General features: G+C 37.8%; 1 protein-coding gene across 3 annotated transcripts in view; it reads right to left on the bottom strand.

Annotated features, from left to right (window-relative positions):
• Nucleotides 1-1,597: 1,597 nt before the first annotated feature.
• Nucleotides 1,598-23,410, bottom strand: part of xpo1b (exportin 1 (CRM1 homolog, yeast) b) — a 37,773-nt gene continuing 15,960 nt past the window's right edge. For 2 of the 3 annotated variants that reach the window (XM_030155775.1, XM_030155776.1), the window contains 19 exons: nt 21,777-21,958; nt 20,668-20,716; nt 20,429-20,548; nt 20,027-20,155; nt 19,782-19,940; nt 18,780-18,977; nt 18,154-18,292; nt 16,176-16,357; nt 15,902-16,058; nt 15,111-15,274; nt 14,839-14,973; nt 14,303-14,486; nt 12,648-12,754; nt 12,033-12,227; nt 10,245-10,413; nt 8,716-8,850; nt 5,700-5,859; nt 4,084-4,180; nt 1,598-3,034 (listed from right to left, as the gene is read on the bottom strand). In XM_030155775.1, coding sequence (XP_030011635.1) covers nt 2,888-3,034; nt 4,084-4,180; nt 5,700-5,859; nt 8,716-8,850; nt 10,245-10,413; nt 12,033-12,227; nt 12,648-12,754; nt 14,303-14,486; nt 14,839-14,973; nt 15,111-15,274; nt 15,902-16,058; nt 16,176-16,357; nt 18,154-18,292; nt 18,780-18,977; nt 19,782-19,940; nt 20,027-20,155; nt 20,429-20,548; nt 20,668-20,716; nt 21,777-21,958 — 2,808 coding nt within the window. In that variant the 3' untranslated portion in view covers nt 1,598-2,887. The remainder of the gene's footprint in view (nt 3,035-4,083; nt 4,181-5,699; nt 5,860-8,715; nt 8,851-10,244; nt 10,414-12,032; nt 12,228-12,647; nt 12,755-14,302; nt 14,487-14,838; nt 14,974-15,110; nt 15,275-15,901; nt 16,059-16,175; nt 16,358-18,153; nt 18,293-18,779; nt 18,978-19,781; nt 19,941-20,026; nt 20,156-20,428; nt 20,549-20,667; nt 20,717-21,776; nt 21,959-23,410) is intronic. The other variant, XM_030155774.1, reaches the window with a different exon arrangement.

Genomic DNA, 23,410 nt, shown 5'->3' with positions numbered 1-23,410 from the left:
GTGTTATTTAGCTTTTTTTTAAATGGAATTATACATTTTAAAACATTTCCCTGTGGTCTACATAAACTGTAAATGCTATGCTTGGGTCTGAATTCTTCATTAATTCAACTCCACAGGTCCATCTTCAACCCTATTTCTGAGTAATGACACCAGAAAGGTCATTTTGAGCGCTGGCCCTTTAAATGCACATGAACCACTTCACGCCCCACCCCCTCCAGGTTGGTGACTGTGCTGCTCTGTCCCGTTCAGCCACTTGTGTTCGTTAATACAATCAACAACTGAACATTTTAGGTAATCAGCTCAAAGTTTGGACATATTTTCAGTTTTTACTAGAACCACTGCTGCTGACAAACATTTACGTCGTACTCGGAGAAATGTTCGTCAGAAGTGCAAATGTCATGATATAACTAGTTATAGACGTAACAAATGAAGAAGAAATTAAAACGGGTTGTAGAAATCCACCCAATTCTTGTCAAAATGAATATAAAGATAGCTTTGCAGCACCTGGAGGGTTCAAATTCAAACTTTTTGAACTATTAGGGTCCAAATACACAAATAAATGAACCAAAGACTAATAAAAGTGGGTATAGCAAAACATGACCCCTTTAAATAATCTTGTGTTATATTACATGTCATCCGAATGTCCCAGAGGCTTCATGGTCTGTTATTATTTCCTGTCCAAATGATCCCACAAAGCTTCTACAATATTCATAGTTTTGTCTGAAATGTGCCATTATTGCATCCTCATTAGATGTGATTTTGTGACTTTCTGCACAATTTGGTGTTTGATGCAATTTTTGCGGTTGGTCTTTTTCAGCTGCAAAATTAATTAGCTCATTTTTGGGTGCAGAGAAACGCTCTTAATTTCAGTGAAAACAGTAATAGGACGTCACTTTATTACTGCAGGCGACGAGATGATGAATCCATTAGCAACGTTAGCCTCATTTTACACGACCCATGATGATGAAGTAAAATAGACGCACAGGGAAAAACTGGATTGTTATAATGTAATGACCCTCCAACAGGACACAAATGTTATGTCCAAATGGATCCAACAGAAAACAAAATCCTGTCTCCTCCGCTGTGCACCATGGGAGATAACTGCAGATGAAGTATGTACAGTGGAATGGAAAAAGATGAGTAAGTTAATACTGTTTGAACTGTGTCACCATTTACACACGACGTTAGTCAACATAGAAGATACATTTACAAGTCAAGAAAGACCGTCTGCGGTAAAGACAGTAAAGAAACATCTAGTTTTATGTTAAATAAGAGAATGTTCCATTAAACACCACTGTTTTGTTCCCAGGACTAAACTAAATAACTCCATATCTTAAGAAAACTACAATGACACAGCACTGTTTATCAACATGATTCCTGATACAGACTTGATTCTACAGTTACTTTATATTTCAGGTCAATTCAGATCATTTAATCTATTGAACAGATGTTTAGTGTCTTTAGCATCCAATTATACATTTAGAAATAAATATAAAATATACAAATGAAAGCATTCAATACAATAGCTATTAAGCATTTCACTAGCTAGCTAGCAATTTGGCATGTGACTTGTGGAATAAAGACATCGGAGCAAAGGCAGGGTTATAAAATTCTCAACTTTAATCAGTTCAAAAAGTTCACAACAAATGTAACACCTTGAGAAGGGAAATCTGCCATTATAGATCGGGTACTTATTTGGATTTATACATTTTCCTAATTAAACTCGTTGCAATTCATTCGCTCGCTGGACAAAAAGCCTTTCGTTTATTTGGACAGAACTCAAACAGGTACAAATGAAAAATGCAAAAATACAAAATTAAATGTAAACCCAGTTTTATTTTCATTTTGCTCTAAAGGTAGTGTCTTTGAAGCACTACTGCATGGTAAACAATCTAAATTAGTACAATTCATAACCTTGAAAGCCATCTGAGTTAAACAGGAGTTGTTAAAAAGATGCAACCAACCAAGAACCCATAAATACTTCCGCCACTTCCTCGAAACGTCCCATTAATGAAGGCTCACAAATGAGCAACAATCCTCTTAGAGGAAAACAAAACACTGATGTCGACTGAGCGACAGCACACACGCGCACACACCCACAACAAAAAGAAACAATAGAATAAAAGGAAAAAAATGTTCCCATGGTATTAAAGATGCTATACAATTGGGATGATATGCACATATTCGGTTTTGCTTTCCCTAAAAATCTCCAGACACTTTTTAGGTGAAGCGCAACTTATGAGCATCAGATGCTGATACGTGAGCAGCATCCCTCAGAAGCCTTCATTCATAATCCGTTAGATTCACATTCTCCCACAATGCCGTGGGGCACCAAACAAGTGGTGCATATGCCTCTAAAAGACCTCGCCGCTTACCGTCTGTCACATCAAAGGTCTAGAAGCCACTATGCTGACTTGACACATAGGCCGTTTTTCACAAAAAACCCTGCTCAGACTCTATATATAATATATTTATATATAAACAAGTATATGGGAAAAAAAGGGCAAACAATGGAGGGAACAAAACAAAAACAAGATGGTTAACTTGTCCTAATTGTTACAACCTCATCATGCAGGTTTGGGTTGGGCCAGAGACCGACAAACATAAGCTCAGATTAACAGTTCTGGAAAGATATTACACAAAAAGTCTCCATAGAAAACGCATATTATGTAAAAAGGGCCACAGGGTGACGCGGTAATCATTTACATATTATTGGCATTGTTTTGGTCAACAAACATCCGATGGGACGGCCCACCCTGCCGAGTGGGCGGAGCCTCTCATCACACTCATGTGCCTCTCTTGGGTTTTGTTGTGTTTGCTGTGGTTAGGGTTTATTTGCTTGTTTGTTTGGAGCTTGGAGTACTGTACAGTTTGGAGGAGGAGCAGCTCAGTCACACATCTCCTCTGGGATCTCATGGGGGTTCAGGATTCCTGGGACCGACATCTGGATCTTGTGTTTCTCCTCCTGGGCCTGACGGAGCGACGCCTCCCTCTCCTCCAGGAACAAGTCTGAGGTGTCTTCACCTGCAAACTCCTGGAAGGACAGAGGACAGTGGACACAGTGTGGTCAGAGGCTGATGGACGCACAGACGGAACACTGGGGATTTAAGAACCATTTAGTGGCTTTGTACAGATTTAAGCTCCAATACGTTAAAAAACGCTTAGTGTGTGTAAAAGCTCATATGCTGACTACTGGCAACATTTTAATTTGTGATCTATTTGCTTGATTATATGATATTATATCACTTTCAAGTTGTCTAAGGTGTCATTGAATAGAAAATTTCACACAATGGACCTGATGTTGTACCTTCTGCCATTATATTGTGATTATGATCCTTTTAGAATAATCATTTTTACCATTCTATTATGAAGTTACTGCCATTAATTAGCACTTGATGAGCCAATAAACTTAGGTATTAATCATCATTTTACACCATTATAATGATACATGGAGTACATAATGTCAAATTTGGAAACCATCCAATATTTCAGTGTGCCTGCATGTTAGTGTATTTCAGAGATAACAATCAAGAACATGAGCTCATGATGAGGAACACTGTGTTCTGTGATGGATCACCGATGATTAGTAATTATTACCCTGCAGAATAAACTGGGTCTGACAGATGAAATACATCTGAAAACAATTACTGCAGCCAAACTCATGAGCAGAACTTCTCAGAAGCTGGCGTATGTCAACTATACTTGTCATTTGTGCCACTGTGATACAGGTTTTTTTTTTTTTTTTTTTTTTTAATTTCCAACAATACGCTGGCACAGCAGCCACAACAGTTCCATAGACTTAAAAGGACAACCTGGCCATGTAGGAAAATGTTATTTATGGAAACAACAGCTAAGTGGGGAGCTATGTAGTCACTGATAACCTCTGTGAGAAGAGACGAGGCCAGAAACAACAGACAGAAAAGCCGGAGGTATGCAGGGCTGCCCATGAACCCCCCGCGCTGAATTTGGTTCAGCTTATGAGCAAATAAAGAAACCAAACACCGAAAGCAGGAAGGTGTACTCTAATGCCACCTCTGGACAGGTCAAATATAGTCCATTAAGTTATCTTCATTAAGTCCTCACCTTTATCTGGACCAGGAAGTCCCTAAGGTGCTCCTTGAAGGCAGGAATGTCCTGGTTTAAGCTGAACAAGCCGGTCACAAACACCTTCACCTGAGCGCTGAAACAGAACCAAACACAGCAGGTTAGAAAAGGAAAACAAAGACAATAATGCATAATCAGGGTTCCCGCACACAGAATTAGAACACTTCAGGGATCAGTGCTAGAATTCCAATAACAATTCAGTCATTTATGGGAAATTTGTATAACCCAGGGTTTCTACTGGTTTTAAATATTTACGGTGACATTTTAAGACCTTTGGAGGTTATGTTTTTGCTGGTGTTGGTTTGTCTGTCTGTCCGTGTGCAAGATAACTCAAAAAGTTACGGACAGATTTGGATGAAAATTTCAGGAAATGTTGATACTGGCACAAGGAACAAATGATTACATTTTGGTGGAGGGGGGGGCGCACTGATCTGCCTTGGCGGAGGTCTGCACTCTCCAAGTGCTTTTCTAGTTTTATTACTGTTTTATTATATGTAAATCCATACTGTCAAAAAAAAAAAAAAAGTGCAAGCGATATCATAATTTCCTCTGGGTTTCACTGTTGTTAACATTATAGATTTTTCCTCTAGTTTGTAAAAGAGTTCAGCTGACAGCTAGTAAGTTTGAGTGTCCCGCCTTAACAAACATTTTACAATATAAACACAAAACTATGGACTATTCTTATCAAATGTATATTTTTTTAAAAAAAGGAAGACGCTAGATCAGATAATTAACACACAAAAGACTTCAATACAAATGTCTGTTAAAAAGTCAAGTTAGTTTTGATGCAGTTGCTTCCTAGAATGCCTTGGGAGGAGCATCCAAGTCTTATAATTGTAGAGAAAATGCTTGGATGTGGAGCTCCAGAAATACTTAAACACAATTTATTTAATTATTTATTTTCCCCCAGCATTTCATGTCATATCTGCACAGTCTCTACCAAAGCTCATTGTAATGTTTTGGCTTTTGTGATATTATTTACTGATTATATTTTACACCTTTATGCCTAAAAAAAATTTTATTAAAAAGACTGGAGGTAATTCTACTTTATAAAAACAGTAATAAAATAATCCAATCCACTTTTTGAGCCCTGTCATAATCAGACATTTCAAGGCGTAAATTGATTCACTGGTTGAAATATTGGCGGATTTTACACTTTAAGTACGTCCAGAAGCCCTGAAGCAAAGTCTGACAGTACATTTAACAGAAAAAGAGCAGAAAGAAATAACAGAAAAATATTTTCCTTAAATCCAAAAACTTTTAATAAGAAGTGCTCTTTTGTCTGAGATGTGACATAACTAATCAAATAGCATATTTCACCTGTTTTTCCAGTTATTCTGAGTTGTTTGGCGTAAGGCTGAGAGAATGTTTTTCACGCTTTCTGTTTTCTTCAGTTCAGTGTGTTTTTTCTAATTATGACTTTCTCCCTCTCTCAAGTTTTTTGAATATTAACAGACAATAAATTAGATCCCGTTACTTCTCCAAGATTTCAGTTTTACCCAATTTCGGGACTTTTCCAGGTTCTTCGTGACCACGGGGACCCTGTGATGCGTAATGCGCTGCAGCAGAGTAAATGTGTGTTTGTTCCTACTCACTCTTGTAGGTGGGGGAAGGCGGTCTTCAGCAGGTTGGCCACGTACTCCTGGATGAAGACCTGGTTGTTGGCGGGGCTGGCAGGGTTCAGTGCTGTGGTGATCTTTCCCTCCTCCACCAGGTTGAACATGTAGGCCAAGATGGATGCATGCATCGTCAGGCCTGCAGAAAACACAGTAACACACAAACATTTATTTTACATCCAAATGTGTGGGTTACAGGGAGGCAGATGTGGGTGCCTCTATGAAACTGGGTTCATTTTGGTACCTGGCACTTTGCCAACTTTTTTAGACCCTATAATAAAAGACAAATTTAGACACATTTCTCCCCACAATGTGCCTAATGATGACCTCAGATAAATGCAAAAAAATTATACTCTTGCTGTGAGCCATCCCAAAATTAATGAATTTTTAATAAAATATTGGGGCCAAAAATAGGACAGGAAAAGCTACCTAGGTGTCAGTGCATTTTATCTTGAAAACATGGCTTGAAATGGCCTTATATATCGCTATAAATAAAGACACTGTGTTAAATTTGATGATCCTAGTGGTTTTTCTAATCCAGACATGTGGGTTTTTCATGAATCTGCAGTCTCATTCCAGGTTTCATGTGTAACCCATTGTGTTCACTTGCGTTATATGCAGAACCTGCCCAGTTAAACACAAATAAATTTGCAACAGCAGTCATTTTTGTGAAACACTCTGCCTTGCATAATTAATTTGATTCCCAAAATGTACCTGTGAGAGAATAAAAGGATATTTGAAAAAATAGCAGCACGTAATTTGTGTCCTTTTTACTGTGTTACACAAAGATTTTTGTACAAAACTAATATAAAAATGCATTTTATCTGGAAAATAGTTTCTCTTTTATCTCAGTAAATATTTATTTTTAAAATAGACCCAAAGTGCTTCCAAACTTGCTCCATAACATTAGTCTACATCTTGTTTGAATTTTTAGCCCCCATGTCCTGTTTTCAGGGACCAGTTTCATAGAAGCACCCATGTACATATTAGAGGACAAACCAATATAAAATATGTTATCTGAGGTGTTGGAACAGCTTCAATGCTCCTTGGCAGTGACTGTGTGAACCCTAATGGAAAAATGAACAACATTTTAACAAAGATGGTCCCTTAATTGGTGTTTTGTCAATGAGGTGGAAAGTGCTGTCTGACATGTCGGCCCAAATGAGCACTTTCAGCCTTTTTGGCCACTCATACACAGAAATTTAAAAATGAATTCTAACAGTTTGTTTTAAGTAGGAGGAGACCTACTATATAAAAAGAGGTTGACATATAGTTTTTGTAATATTGGAGACTGGTTTACCTGCAGGTTAATTAAGTCTTTCGCACATGGGTGAAGTGACAAATAAACAACACAAAAATGAAAATGCAATGGAGCACTCCTGTGTACTGTGAACAAAGCAACAACACAAATATTTGACATCAAATCTATTCATATTTGTGTTCAATAAAGAGCTCTGAATAGATTCACACTGGCTCATTCTTCAGAAATAATAATGGATTTGACAGCATGTTGAGCCAGTGTCTTCTGTTCCTTCAGGTCTATATGCAGTGTTTATATATGGGTCTGATCAGGCGAAAGCGAACATCAACATGAAAAAGTACATTTGCACACATCATTTATCAAGTGGGCCTATTTTTTAGATAAAGATCTATTTTATGGAACTGTTATCCTTTTTATAATACCACTTGTAGAAGAAGTTGCAACCGATTTTATTGATTGTACTTTTTACACCATAGCCATGCCTCAGACATTAAAATATAGCTCAAATTTTACGCTAAAAATTATGTCTAAAAAATCTGAAAATGTATTCAATCTGTCACATTTAAGACTATTGGTGAACTGTTACAGAGAAATGACTCTTTATTTGTAATTTACCTATATCAGTATGGACCACCACAAGTTGTAAATAACACTGTGTTAGTATTATATACCTTAAATAAAGCATTGTGATTACATCTAGCTTGTTGTTCTAAAAAATAAGTCAACATTTTGGGTGATGCATAAATTGGTAGAGAGTTGTCCACGTGTTACTATGGCAGCCTGTCCACATGTTACCACATTCTCATGTCAATAAAACAAAGACTTTTCAATACTTTCCTTCAGAAGTTATTTTCAGCATAGTTGAACATAATATCTAAAAGGTTTTGTCCTACTTCATATCAATTTCTGTCGAGAACTGCATGTTTTGAATGTTTGCGTAAAGCTTAAAAAATTGATGTCCGTTTCAAGTTCATGTGTTACCGAACAGTAATTTCATATTTTCCACCTAAAAATTTTATCTCCCCAAATTTTGTCATACATAATGTTAGTGCTTATAAATACCTACTCAAATATGGATAACACATGCATATAAGTTACTCTGCTTACGTGACAGTGACTGCTGAACACGAAATGTGTCCATGTGTTACTGCTTGATCGGACCCATATACATATAGTGCAAACTGGATGTGATTAATATGAAGTTCATATTGGAGAACCTCCTCATTATCACTTTTCACACTAAACAAGGCAGACACAAACCAACAGGTGATGTAACGTAGTGCAAATGAAAAGAAAAACTGACCCTGTTTTTCTAAAAAAAGATTATATCCTTGCCATGTAATACGTGCATCCTGTATGAATGTACTCATGACAAAAAACATTAAGAAATACCTCGACATGCAAATGAATCACATTGTAAAAACACCTCTGGTGTGTTAAGACCTTTAGGAATAAGACCGGTGTTACCATGGTAACTAACTGGTGTCATGATACGGCAAAAAGGAGGAAAACAGAGGTCATAAATTTAGGTTTCATAAAAGAAGAAGAAGAGTGGAGTATTGGCCCTGTTGGATGTCTGCACTCTATGAAGTCTGTTCTTGTTACATTAGTGAATTCAAATATAGATGCCTGTGAACAACAAACTAACCCCCACATCCTATGGATCAGAGCGTTTATTTTGAAGACATCTCCTTTCAATGGGCATCACTTCAGTGCATATCTGAATCAACTCACCAGCAGTGTGCGATGTGTCTGTGACCACAGAGAAGATGTGTTGCAGGATATCACAGAAATAGGTCTGATAGAAACTCTGAGCTGCTGCTTCCTCCTGGGCCACGTTCTGCAGCATCGTGTAGAGAATCTGCAAACCTGGACGAGTGTAAACACACACCAGTTTAAACAGATTTGTCTCCATCTTAAGAAAGCATTTGAATCCTTTATTGTGCAGCATTTCTGCTTTACTTTAATACATGATGTTTAAAATGAAGGGAGCATGATTACAGTGTGACATTACACAGCTCCATACTGGTCTCTCTCTCTCTATTATGTTTACTTGTATAATTCTGTATGAATTTAATAAAACATTTTGTGACTAGTGATAATGAGCACATTTTGTAAGATCTTAATCTGCAGCTTTAACAGTATGCGCTCTTATTTTGAAGGAGAGAATGTATTGACAGTCTTTATATCAACTCCACTCAGAGACAAGATAAAACAGGGTTTCTGCAGGTATCCGCAAATCTAATTTAATGCTTTTTAATGCCCTTTTAAATGCCACTTTAGACAAATTTAATGCCCATGTCCAACTGCAGATACTGTGTGTGTGTGTGTGTGTATGTATATATATATATATATTTTTTTTTTCACAACGGTTTACTGTTGACAGGCTTTAACCAGGTTCTAAATAGTTCCTCCTCCAACCAGTTCTGCTGAAACTTGCATTTTCCCATTTTTCGAACATTTGCTAATATTCCCTCCGCTCTTTCGCTACGGCATGAGCACGCTGCATTCCAAGCATCTGGTGTTGTGACTTTGTGCACTGGCCGTAAACAATAGCCAATTAAAGGGTTCCGCCTGTCAATCATCACACTATACTTTCCATCAAAATTATTAGACGTTTATATAATCAAAATAAATTGTGAATAATAATGTTTTTTTCCCCATTAAGTGTATTTAACTTTTTAATGCCTCTGGACATCAAATTTAATGCCATTTAAGGCCTTAATTTTCACAAAATCTATTTAATGACTTTTAATGCTTTTTAATGAAACGCAGAAACCCTGTAAAGGAAACCAAAAATGGGCAAAGTTTGTAGAGAGAACCAAAAAGGTCCTGTAGAATTTCCAGAAAGGATGAATGTGAGGGGGAGAAATGTGATGTGTTGAAAGCATCTCTTTTCATCTTTCTCATGCTCCTTGGAAAGAAATTGCCATGTCTCTAAATCTTCTCAGACAAATTATATGTCCTGAGTCTTGTAATGTAGTATTTTATAAAGCTCTCAAGCAGCTCCAGCAGTAATCAATAAATAAATTACGTATAATGTGCAGCAATACATAAAAAAGAAACATTGGTATCTTCAGATTTTGGCACAATGATCTCTCCAGAGTGTTTGAAAAAACATACTTCATTCTTCTCGTGACAAGATAAGACACATCACCTCATCCATGCTTTGGGCACTATTGCTCAATATGAAGTAAAAATGCTGTGAAATAGGTGTGTGTGTGTGTGTGTGTGTGTGTGTGTGTGTGTCCCAGCAGACTCACCAGTGTCAGCCACATTCCTCATGGTGTGTTTGAAGGCCCAGATGATAGAGTCCAGCACCAGTTTGAACTGGGCAGGGGGGATGGCGAGGAATGCTGGGAAGCAGTGGGAGTTTACAGCTTGGAGCAAGTAGAAGAAGTGGGTCCTGTGCTCTGGATACTCCTCAAAGTTCTGGATGGGAAACACAAATGGCAGGCTGTTAAACACTGATTGGTAAAAGCTAAAGTACAGCATAACAAAAAGAGGCATGGGAACTCGTCAGTAAGCTGCAGGCTCGGACTAGTCTGTCTCATAACTTTGTACATCAATACAAATACGTTTCAGTCAAATGCAACTGTATTATGAAAGCTGGTGATTTTCATAATTTATCTTTTATTCCATTACAATTCCCAGAGCTGAAGTGACATAATCCAAATGATTCTTTACTCTGATGACTCATCTGCAGATTGAACGTGTTCAGTCAACAGTTTGGGAACCGGTATTGTAGTAAAATTATCAGTATCTGAACAGTTCAGTGTGTAACCAACAGCCACTGCTTACATCTTATCTGTCCATCTGATTATTCTACTGACAGTCACATGTCACACTGAAGTGCACCACAACCATCAATCTACAACTACACTGTGGTAAACTAATGACTTCACATGTCAAATACAGCTTATCGTGTGCAAATAAACCCTGCTAATGCAAATGTCAGAGCTTCTTAAGGACTCAAACTGTTGGTAAAATTGCAAATGAGGCCGTAAAGATGTTAAATGAATAATAGTCACTCACCGCAGCTGCTAACAGTAAATGAGCTGCAGATGTACACCACAATTTTGTATTGAAAAACAGCAACAGAAGATGCAACTTAATGTATGTTTCCACTGAATACTGTTATGAGAAGATTAAAGAGCTGGTTCTTAATCATTGTTGGTTCTTCATGGTCTAAAACTTTACTCATTATATATAATATTTCACACAGTAATACGCTTACTGATCTGCAGATTGAGGAGCTGACAGAGCAGAGACATACCCTGACAAAACCACAAAGCTGTCTGGGTGCTATATTGATGTTTAAAACTTTCGTGTTTATCAGTCTTTTTGCAACATTTGTTTCTGCAGCTCTTATATGTACACGGTGGTGCTTCTTTAGTGTTTCCATCAGATATGGCATTTGCAGTCTTATCAGTCCACACACGCATTATAATTTGTTACATACAGTCATGGAAAAAATTATTAGACCATCAAAAGTCATCAAAAACAATGGTTATGCAATAAAGTACTAACTCTTGTGTGTATCATGTGACTAAAACAGACAGAAAAGAAAACATGGAATGCCTAAAAGCACCGTTTTTGGCAGTACAATGCCATGGCTATTGATGTAGGAACGTAAGATATTTTGGTTATTATTAAGAAAACCATGGAAAATGGCTAGTATCAGCTCTTAAATTAAACTCTTATGAGCTATTTTTGTTGCTATCATTATATTTGTCCAAACAAATGTACCTTCAGTTGTACCAGGCATTAAAATGAACAAGAAATTGAAGAAAACAAGGGTAGTCTAATAATTTTTTCCACAACTGTACATCTCCATATTTATCTATATTTAAATTATTCAGTTTTAATTTTCCTATCTATTCCAAGCAACTTTTTTTGCAATAATTTGAGGTATATTTTAAATGAAAACATCTGAATGGAAATGCACCAATTATATCTTAATTCGAAGAACCAGATGGAATCACTTAGTTGTGTTGAAAGCTGAAATAATGATCAGCCAATTACTTGTGTTCACTCTGAATGCGCCTCACCTTGTTGATCATGTTAAGCGTGCATTCGAAGACGGCATCAAAGATCTGCGGTATCTCACTGGTGATGTGCCCTCCTAACTTGTTTACGATGGTTGCCATGGTACTGAGGACCTCGGGCTCGCGGGCTGCGGGGACGTTGCGCTGGTAGTCAATAAGGACAGCGTCCAGCAGTGGAGGAACAAAGTTCTCGCCAACCTGGAAAACAACAGGAATGACGGAGAAACGCATTAACACGGCACTCTAAGACTTGTGCACATCTGAAGACTCTCTAAGAGATGATCAGTCTGCAAGTGTACAGACACACCATGAATATTAATAATAGAACTCAATCTACCACAGAAAATGACATCTTTGTGGGTTTGATCTAAAAATACCAGCTGGATTGGCTTGACATCATTTCAACTGCTGGCTGTTTCACTTAAGAACACATCAGTAAAACTACATCATTACTGTTGCTCATACATTACATTCTAATACAGTGTTTCAATCTGTTAATATGCATTTACAGCATAAAATGTGTACGACTAACTACAAAAAGATCAGTTTCAAAACCAGGTGTGCTATCCTTTAACAGTGAAGTACTTCATTTCATTACATTTCAGAACTATTTCTCACCATCTGCGGATCATTCGACCGGCTGACCCAACCAGAGATCAGTTTCAGTGTTTCGCGTTTCACTGTTCGCATGCTTCGGATTAAGGGCTGTTTTGTCACCATCTCACCTGCAACAAAATGACAACACATATTAGGGTGGGAAATGACAAAATATATCTTTGAATAAACATAAGGTCATTAAACTTCACTATTCCCATAAAACTTAGGTATAGTTAAGATTTTTTAGACTTCCCCTAAAACACAACATCACCTTCACCATCCTGCACCTCCTGTTCCTTAAATAACTGAACATCTGGACATCAGATAAACATTGATTAGCTGCATATTTTAGTGAGCCAACTGCCAAACACCTGCCAAAAAAAGTACAGCTAGAGCAATGTGCAAAATATGGGCCAATATGTGAAGTTTAAGAGAATACCATAAAACTGAGTGTTAGAATTGAATTGCAATTTTGATGTTTATAGAGAAAAATGTATTCTTTTGTAGCCTATTCAAGTAACATATACTACATTCAAGCTAATGAACATGAGTTGAGGGATGCATCAATCTAATATCCTCAGTTCTGATTCTAATTCCCAAACAGTGTTTAATTAACAGGAAATATGCTTCACTATGTAGAACAGATTGGTCTTATTCTTTCATACATAAAACAACCTCAGTACTGATTTTAAATACTGTCTTCTAACTTTGAAAAACACAAATATAAAGTTAAATAATTATTCGCATCTCTAGACTGGAACACAGTTCACAATTTTTTAACCCAAAGAATAAAACATCTTCGGTGTACTGTTTATGGCACCTCTGTTTCCATTTAGATACAGACAAGCACAGAGGCGAGTCACCAAATATTGAAAGTACATGAAAAAACAGACAAGCTGGCCAAATGGAAATAAAATAAATACATTTCAACAGTCATCCTGCAAACAGCATAGATGAAATGAGGTGAACAAAATGTCTTGATTCCAAAGCCACTATTTCTATAATTCATACATACAAAGACAGCTTATATCAGCTGCTCACGCTACCATCCAAGCATCCTTGTCCAGCTGATGACATACGCAATCAGTCACTTAAATAATGATCCTAAAAGCTGTTAGGTGTGTCATGTGATATCAATCATTGGGATGTCTTGATTAAACTTCAGAATCAAAGCATGTCACAACATTTTTTAATTGTTATTGGCTTTACTGAGTATGAACCCAATCCTCATCCTTGTTTTTAGCTGGTTATTGCCACTGATTTCATTGATTGATTTCATCAAAATTCTCAAAGTCCTAATTTTACTTCAGCTTTTGAAATAAGAAAATATTGATTCCGTATGGGGATATTTAAGTTACAATATATTATTGTATTTCATTACTTTTTTGGGATTAATGACCGTTGATGGGTGCATATGTTTCTTGCTTTTATTGTTTTGTTTTGGGGTTTTTTTCTTCAAAGTTTGAGATAAATAAACTAAACTAAATACTGATATTTAAGAGAGCCTAGAGGAAATAATTCTGTAAATTGTACAAGTCCCTCTAACCTGGCGCACAGGGTTGGGTATCCTGATTCTTATTGATTCCAAAATGGGACAAACTTTGGATTCTGTGTAATATTAAACATCTCAAATCAGGATAAAGTTACAAACCTGACCATCAACACACTGGCCTTACCGTTTGTCTGAATGGCAGCAGAAATATTCTCGCTGAGGCACTTGTAGACATTGAGCATGTCAAGGTAAATCCGTCCCAGCTGGATGACAAAGGGATGCCCCACAGCTTTACAGGCTCTGACATTGGTCTTGAGGATGCTGCCCAGCTGTTTTACAGTCTCTGGGTCCTTCAAGATGTCAACATTCTGATGTGGCCACAAAAGAAGCAGCAGAAGGGATGAAGCAGAAAAACCATTCAAACATTGTTCTTTTAAATACATATTACTGCATTAGTACATTCACAAACGTATTGCATATCTTCTTCTTAAAAATATTTCAGTATAAAGCACTAACTTGAATATGTACTGTATTAGTACATTGCGACACCTCTTTTTGTATTAATATGTCCTTTCTGTCAAGTACAGATTAATCCAGCAAAAATAAGCGCATGAAACCATATCATAGTTGCAATGTTATGTCATTTCAAGTACTACTTTGTATCTTTAGGAGAAGACTAATACACAAGTGAAGTCTGTATTAATCTACAAGGAGTCTTACCTTGGTGGCCTGCTGGATGATGCTGTCCCACACCTGATTGGGTAACAGCATATATTTCTCTATCAGGTGCTCCTGAACAGCCTGGTCTGTCTGGGCTCCGATCATATAACCTACTGCCTCATAGAATGTGTGCACCTGGATACAAGCAGAAAAACATGTCAGCATTCATACTTGATAAAAGCAAATGTGCAGACTAATAGAATTCTGGAAAAAAAATCTCCCTGCATTCATATGTGAAACATGAAGTTTTCTTTAAGTCTTTGTTGGCTGACCTGCTGTGGTTGGAGGTCACAGATGATGGTGTTAATGTTGTTGAGGATCTCATCGATGAAGGGCATCACTTCTCCCACCTGAACCTGGATGAAGTGGCGCCGGCACTTCTGGGCAATCTTGATGAAAGTGTCACATGCCATGTCCTGGACACCATCATGGGTTTCTGAAGGTTAAGAGGGCACATGGATGATCAAACGCACATCATCTCAAAACAGAAAGACATCTGAATACAAGGACGTGAAACTTCCTGGGGTGACATTTGTGCTGCTCTATCTAATACTCTCCAATGATACCTCCTCATTAAAACTAACAAGTCATAAAAACAGCATCGCTGCTGCCAAAATGACACTGACGCATGTCAGAAACCTCAGCACAGAGGTTTGAATGACACACATATTTTGATTTAGTATGGTGCTATCATTCACAAGAGTTATTTCTTCTGGGGCAAAGAAAGACAGAAAGAGGAAAGGAAGAAAAAATTATAAGATTGACAGAAAATCATCAGTTCTACTTCTTTTTTTTTTTCCCATGTTGTTCACACTTGCATGCAAACATTTGACCTATCAAATGGAGCAAAGACACATGGGCAATGCAGTCTAATGCTTTTTCCAATCAGCTAGCCATTAACTTACCTCTGACTAAGCAGTGTAAATTTTGTGGCAACTGCAGGGTCAGTTTAATTATCACAAGCCACATCATTATCTGAATATAGAACAATGTTGTCGACGTCACAGATATTTCACATTTTATTTCTACTCTGAAGAACCCAAAATAAATAACCACTTCTTACCGTGCATAAACTCAAAGAGCTTGTTGACTACAGTTTTGAGGAACTTCCAGTGGGCTCTGAGAAAGCGAGGATACTGTCCTACAATGTACATGATGTTGGAAGCAATGATGGCCTTGTTGTCCTTTCCCCTCTTCTGCTCACACAGACCCAGCAGATCCTGAAACAAACAAGCAGATACGCAATCTAAGTTCAGGATTATTTTCACATACGTACAGGTATGTGTTAGGTACTATTTCCACTGGTGCTCTTGTGACTGTTCAGGATTTAATAGTACCTTGATGACCGTGACCAGGAACCTCTTCTCATCTTCCTCATGCATGGCTCCACTGATGGACCCGATGGCCCAGCACAGTGTGTTCAGGTTCTTCCAGGACCATTCAGTGCCGTTCACCTGATTGTGAAGCTTCTCTGTCATTATACGTTCTGTGTCTGCATAGTCCAAGTGAGTCAGGTACACTGTAGGACAAAGAAGTGCAAAAGTTCATTTATAGCACACATGGGAAAATTGTGGGCCAAGTGCCGATTTTTGGCTTACTATGCCACAAAGTTGTCATTGCCAAAAAGATGAGAACAGGCTATGAAATTAACATCCAACTACAGAGCAGTCGACCATCCAAGCCAGCTACATGTTGTCACACAGCTGACAAAAGAGAGCAAGCCTGTTTCTGATGGTGAATTCTTAAAAGCTGTCCATATTCATTACACAAAACATACCAGGGTGCTTGCTCTTTATCCAAATTAAAATTCAAGACTTTTTCAAAACTGCCCCCCCACCCCCATGGCATGGATATCATACAAACAAGTTTCACTAGAATCATTCCAGTACTAACCAGTTAGTTAAATCATATCTACTTTTTATGTTTCCTCATGTATTTCTTACCTTACAAGCTTATGTGCCTTTGAACATATTCTAAAATTTGACTATGAAAGAAACTTTTTCCATACTTTATTAAGACTTCAACACAAAATTCCAGACTTTTCAAGGTCTGGAAAGCAGCATTTCAAAATCTCATACTTTTTAAGACTTTCAAGACCTGCGCAAGTACCCTGACACACATATATAGTGGTCCTTGTCTCACATGTGCCAAGATGTAGGTCCATTTAAAAGTTGAAAGTGCATTTAAGCGGGTTAGTCTTGTCATTGTAACCTCAGAGTGCAGCACACTGACACATACAGTTCTAAAACACATTGCTCATGTCAGCATTTATCAACAGTAAGTTCCTTTCAGAGACAAGGACGTTGATTTTCCAAAGTGAAAAACAGCCTACTGTAAAGCTATCTGTCGTGTCATTTTCATGATTCAACACCATGCATTTCATGTTTCAATTCAACAATGTTTGGTCCTCTGGAGGGAAACCTTATCTATCCCTGACCTGTAGTATTAGCCAGCGAGACTAAAAATGAAACTAACAAAAGGCACATGACAGAGGACATGGTAGCTAACACTGATCAATATGTCCTCTTAACACTGTTACAGTACCTAATGACCCTGCAGTGATCAACATCATTAAACTGGAAATAGCCATCATTACCAGCAGCCAATACTAAAGCGTATATCTATCCATTGCATAAGCAGCTCACTACTTAGGGAGTTGGGTTTGAGCCCAGTAGTTAAACCCCAGAGAGATCACCAGTTATCTGTTAACAATTCATCTAACCTGCAGGTCTCTGGGCTATTGAAGAGAAGTAAAGCCCCTACAGGAAACCCATGGCAGACATTGGGTGAATTCCAGACTCAACCCTGGCCAGCTAGCAGATTTAAACTCAGGATGTTCCTGCTGTGAGGTGACCGTGGAAACCACAGAGGGACCATGCTACCTGATATTCTAACAATTTCTAACAATAATTGAATACAGCAGCAGTTTTTTTGTTTGACATGTATGATCTGTGTGTGTATATAAGCAGCGCAGCTATCAATTAAAATCATTACTGAATGGATGCACAAATTATAAGCATTGAAAATAGTGTCAAATTATGAATAATAAAGCATTCTCAAGACAACTGCTGTATTTACATGAATAATATTAGTTTTTCTTTCTCGAACTTCCCCAGTAGTTTTTGATTTGGCCGATGGTTCAGTGAATTCTGGCTTCACACATCTTTGACAAGATGTTTTTTGCGAGACTTTCAACCATCAAAGCTTACATGTTTATTCCAACTGTGCTATTTTTCCTCATTGTTAGTGAAATACAAGGGTCCAGGTAAATGCATCTGATTACAATAGATGTGCACATTCATTTCCAATTCATACCAAGTGTTTCTCTCATGTTCTTGTAGAGGTTGATGGAATCGGTGTCCTTCATGAACTCTCTGACTACCTCTCCCTGGTCATTCTCCACCACCAACACCTCCTCTGGCTTGGCCATCCGACTTACCATCAGTAGACGCACCTGTCACAAGATATAAACGCCAGTCAGCACATTCACACATTAACAAACTTACTGGTCTCACACTTGCACTCTCATACATCACCATAAAGCGTATGTGAACATCAATATTAAAGTATCCCCTACAATGAGATGTTTGTTTTATGGCTATGCAAACATATTACACCCTTTAGTTGGTTAACCAAGAGAAACAACTTAATCTGTTGTTATGTTGCTTTGCCAGCTGCTAAATTTCAGTATCAATGTAACCAGCAACTCTTGTGGCAGCAGTTTAGCAACCACCTGTTGCTAAACTGGTGCCAGCTGATTCTAGCATGTCTGTGATATAATACTTCATAGGCTCCTTAAACTGAAAACAGCCCTTATCATCAATCTGCCCTGACACATTTACCTAGAAACTAAAACATATTCTTAATTTTAATCACTGCACTGTTAAACCATAACAGAGATTTTGGGTTCTAGATTTTGGTGAAGCATTTCTGTGCTGTACCTTGGACAGCACAGGCAGATAGAGCTGTCTGCGTGGCGGCACGTCAAAGTGCTGGTTGCCAGAGAGTAGAGGGGAGGTGGATGTTGAGAATGGGCTCTCTCTGTAGAGTTCAGCAGCCAAGTGGTTCCAATACTCCAGGCAGATTTTGAAGATCTCAGTCTCTTCCACCTCTGACACCAACAGCATGTAGTGGAGAGCCTGAAGAAGAGCGAGAGAGTGATAAATCCATGCAGTGACACCTTCTGTTTCTGTTTGTAAACAGACCGGATTGCAAAAAAGCTTTCATCTAATATTAATTCCAATCAGAATTTAGCAATCCTAGGTTTAAAATGAGTGCATCCAGTTTTAAAATTCAGCAGTGTTCCATTGCACAATTACAAACTAATCTGTTTAGTAGAGCTAGAGTGTCAGCCTGTGAAATTACAGAAGCATGATTGTATGTTTGAGTTAGAAAAAAATAAACATATCAAAATCAGTAATGTGTAGATTTTTCATCTGAGAAAGTAGACGCAAATCACATCTGAGTTCAAAATAGAGGCGCTCACTTATCCAAACTACAAAAAAATATGAAATAATTTTAAAGTATATACTAACAGCTGCAATGAAGTTAACCAACAGCTCTTTTTGTGTTGAACTGGTACCATTACAGTAATTCAATAGAGCAAAACACTTTCAGGTTCAGTCTGTATCTTTCTTCTTGACTACTGCGCTCAATCCGTCTTGAAAAGGCAGCCATTTTACAAGTTAAAATCAATAACGTCCAAGTCAAATACATTTTAAACTGAAGTTTTTGTTCATTCTAGGTTTGGTGTAAAAACTAAATGGAGCTGGAAAAGAAGTTTGTTAAGTGGAACCATCATTTGTTTGGGTTTCGTAATGAATATATGTTGGTGTAACATAGCCTCATTTGTTGTAACTTTCTTGGTGAAGCTTTTGTAAAGTAAACTACCACCTGAATAAACAGAACATTGGATTTTGATGAGTTGTCATATTATTTCTCACCTCCATCAATGTCTCTCTGAGGTTTAGTCTCTTCTCGATGAGCTGACCGTGCTCTTTGAGGAATGTGCAGAGGAACAGACTGAGGTTTTGGATGAAGTTCTGCTCATCATCCTTCCCATTGGCATAGGCCAACCGTATGTTGGTGTTCAGGGGCAGCATCTGGATACAAACAGATCAGGTCAGACATCAACAGACATCAACATGCACAGTGGTGTGGTTGGATTTATAACTGCTGTTCATCTCACCTGTTTGAGCTGACACATGGTCAGGGTGAAGAGTGTGACGAACTGCTCCTCATACTGACTAACACTTACACCAGCGATCTCTGTCAGGCACTTCAGTGTCACATTGCGGAACATGGGCACGTTCAAGAACTGAAAAGGACACAAAATGAAACTTAATATAAAATACTCTGCTTGATTCATTCTTCCTCAAACCAGGTCCTTTAGAACTTCTCTAACCTTGTGGCTTTCTGACCGTTGTCAATAAATCCATGTGCAATGCTTTGTTTTTGCAAACAATTAATTCAAAAGTCCTATTTTACAGGTAACCATGAACTGCCACCTAATGTTTAAAGTAGTGTTTTTATACCATTTAAATGGAATTAAATTTGTTTAGGTGTCTTGTGCATGTTTGTGTATGCTTACCTTATACACTAATGTGCTAATCAGTTTGGTTTCAAAGATGTAACCCAGAGGAATCCAGTTAAGGAAACGTAGAAGTGTCTCCAGAGTGGCATGGACCAGGGGGGCATTCTGGGAGTTCTCCTAGTGTAAGACCAATAAGAAGAAAACAGCTGATGGACAAATCCTGGTATGTACGTAACTCTGACTATAAAAGAATACAAAATGATACGTTGAAGTAAGCAAAATACGTATTCACGTACCATAACAAACTGGCAAAGCTGGAATATCTGAGAAAATTCATTGCACATGCTGAAAGAGAAAAAGGAACATAGTGCATATCAGTGCAGATTCATATTTTATTTCTTATGATTTTTTTCATTTACTGTTTTTTTAATAGATGTTCTTTATTTTAGACAGGTATGCTTTAAAACTGTAAAAACCTTAGGCCAATATATGAGGGTAGTATCTTTACTACCTTGCTCTTTATTCAACATGCAAAGCAGGATAGTACAGGTACACGGCTCAAATTATTTGGTGGTGTATGAAGATCAGTGGGAGTAAAAGAAGGCTGAAATTTGACTATATTCAGCAGACACTTGCCATTGCTCATAGTTTTGAAAGGATATAGCAGATGTACAAGCACTGTCAGTACTATGTAAACTTAGAAAAGCACAAAAAAAGATTTTACCACCACATTGTTACTATACTTGAACAAATGGATGATGTATTGAAACAACAAAAGTCCTTCAAGAGTAATAACTGTGCCAGGGTACGAGGGCATAATAGATGCAATGTTTATTCAACTTTGCCATCTAGTCTCAAACTACTTATGTATTTGTATCTGTTTACATGTTTGCTAAGCTGCAAGGCTTAACAGGCACCAGAATAGTTCAAGTATCCTCTACTGTGCTGTATTTTTTTTTTCTACTGTGTTGTATTAAATCAAAGAAACTGCCTTTGATTTAGATAACACAGAGAATGCTAACTCTACATTGGTTATTTCAGTGACTGGGCTTTTGAATCTTGCTTTGTTGCAATAAAAACATCAAAATTAATAGGCAAACGTGCAGTGAACGGTGCCTGATATATATCACAACATTACATCAGTGGATTCACTGCCTGCCTCATAATTTTCAGATGTCAGCAAAGTGAGATCATATTTTTGATGCCCTAAAGTTATGGAATAATATACATAATTAAAGTTACTACAACTCATGTTATTAAGTCATACAAAATATGGGCTGAAAAAGGCTCATTAAGAAAATGTTAAAAGTATTTACCGACAGAATTAGACAGACTTCACTGTAGGTTTACAACCGAAACATATTCACTGAAACTAAATGAGAACAACATGACACCACATGCTGACCTGTCTTTTAGATGCTTGGCCTTCACTTGCGTCATCTGACCACTGGAGAAGTCAAAAACCTCTTCACTGAGCAGCTTCAGGATGACCATGTTGTTCTGACAAAGGCTCTCGCTGGTACGACTTGCCCCGACAATGTCACTGATAAAGGTGGGCCAGTGCTTGGGCCACTCCTGCTTCAAGATCTACACACAAACACAACACACAGCTGTTCAAATATTTTCTCAATAAAAAGTAGTTCTGACAGGGAACAAAAAGAGGATTAATCTGGGACTCTTGCTAAAAATAATATCCCTTTTTATAATGGGATGTTTCCACAACCTATTTGTGCTCTGTAAATTCAAGGCATTTAAATTTGAGCTCAGTGACAAATTAATGAAAAAAACTGATGGAGGGGTCCTTTTCAGAATGACATCACCTCCATCCATAGGGTAAGTGGATCACTGAATAGTTGGATGAGTATGAAAATTATGCAAATTACATTCTACGACTTTCACAGCTACCAGACTACAACCTGATCAGGCCTGTCACAATTATTATCTCCACCAAAGTGGTTATGTGATCACTCCACATCATCAGAGGGCTCATGTAAATTCAACTGCGACAGTTTTCATGAAACTTGGTGGAAGGGTAGGGCATGGGCCAAGGACGACCTTAAATTTTCAAGCAGCTCCATTAAAGGTAGACAAGGTCTACACTGCCTGAGTGTACTTCTAGTTACACCATTAGTTGATTTCAGTTATTTTACACCATTGTTTCCATTAACTGGTGAAAAAACAGTTGGTTCAAACAAACAAAATGTCACATTCCCATCATTCTTTCAATGCACTGGTGCTCTTTTGTCAATGTCATATCATTCCATCCCTTATCCAGCTGAATTTAATTGGAGTGGAGTAGAGAATGAGCGCCATCATCTGTTTATCTTGTGGTGCTTATCTTCTACTCTTTGGCCATAATTTCTTGGTAATTTGTCATCAGTCTCTGGAATTATATGTTCACAGAGATTAAAAATATGCACGTAAGACCATGACATCGTATTCTGTGTGCAGTCTGCTTATTATCTACTCCTGTAACAGTGCTGCCCTAATTTCAGTAATATATTTACGTTATGATTAGTGTCACATCTGCTCTGCACAATGTTCATTTACAGACAGGAATGTGTGATGTGATATGTATATATTCCAGTTTTCAAGACCAATGAATGCTTCTTCTTCCTCAGTTATTTTGCTTATTATTACTATTATTAAGCTTACATATAGTAGTAGCATTACATTGTTATTTGTATTGCAATTACTCTTAAATTTTAATATTGTGGAAACCCTATGCCCAATTAGACACCCATGGTGGATTTTCTAGAAAGCAGTCTCTGCCACCATCATCAAAGCATCAAATAAAAAAATAACACTTTTACAAGAATGGTGTTTATCCCTCCAAGGGAGTTCAAAATGTAGAGTGAATGCCAAGGCACACTGAGGCTGGTCTGGAGGCACGTGGCAGCCTAACACTGCACTAAGGCACTTCAAGTTGGTTTTTCCTTTAATTTGTCTGTATATGAAAAGAGGTTTTAAACACAACCTCCCAAGCACGAGCGTAGAATCTGGAGCTCCACAGCCCTGAAGGCCAAAACAATGTTAGCT

Source organism: Sphaeramia orbicularis, chromosome 15 (genome assembly GCF_902148855.1).
Source record: "Sphaeramia orbicularis chromosome 15, fSphaOr1.1, whole genome shotgun sequence".
NCBI classification, from domain to species: domain Eukaryota; kingdom Metazoa; phylum Chordata; class Actinopteri; order Kurtiformes; family Apogonidae; genus Sphaeramia; species Sphaeramia orbicularis.
This window is presented reverse-complemented; position numbering and strand designations above follow the sequence as displayed.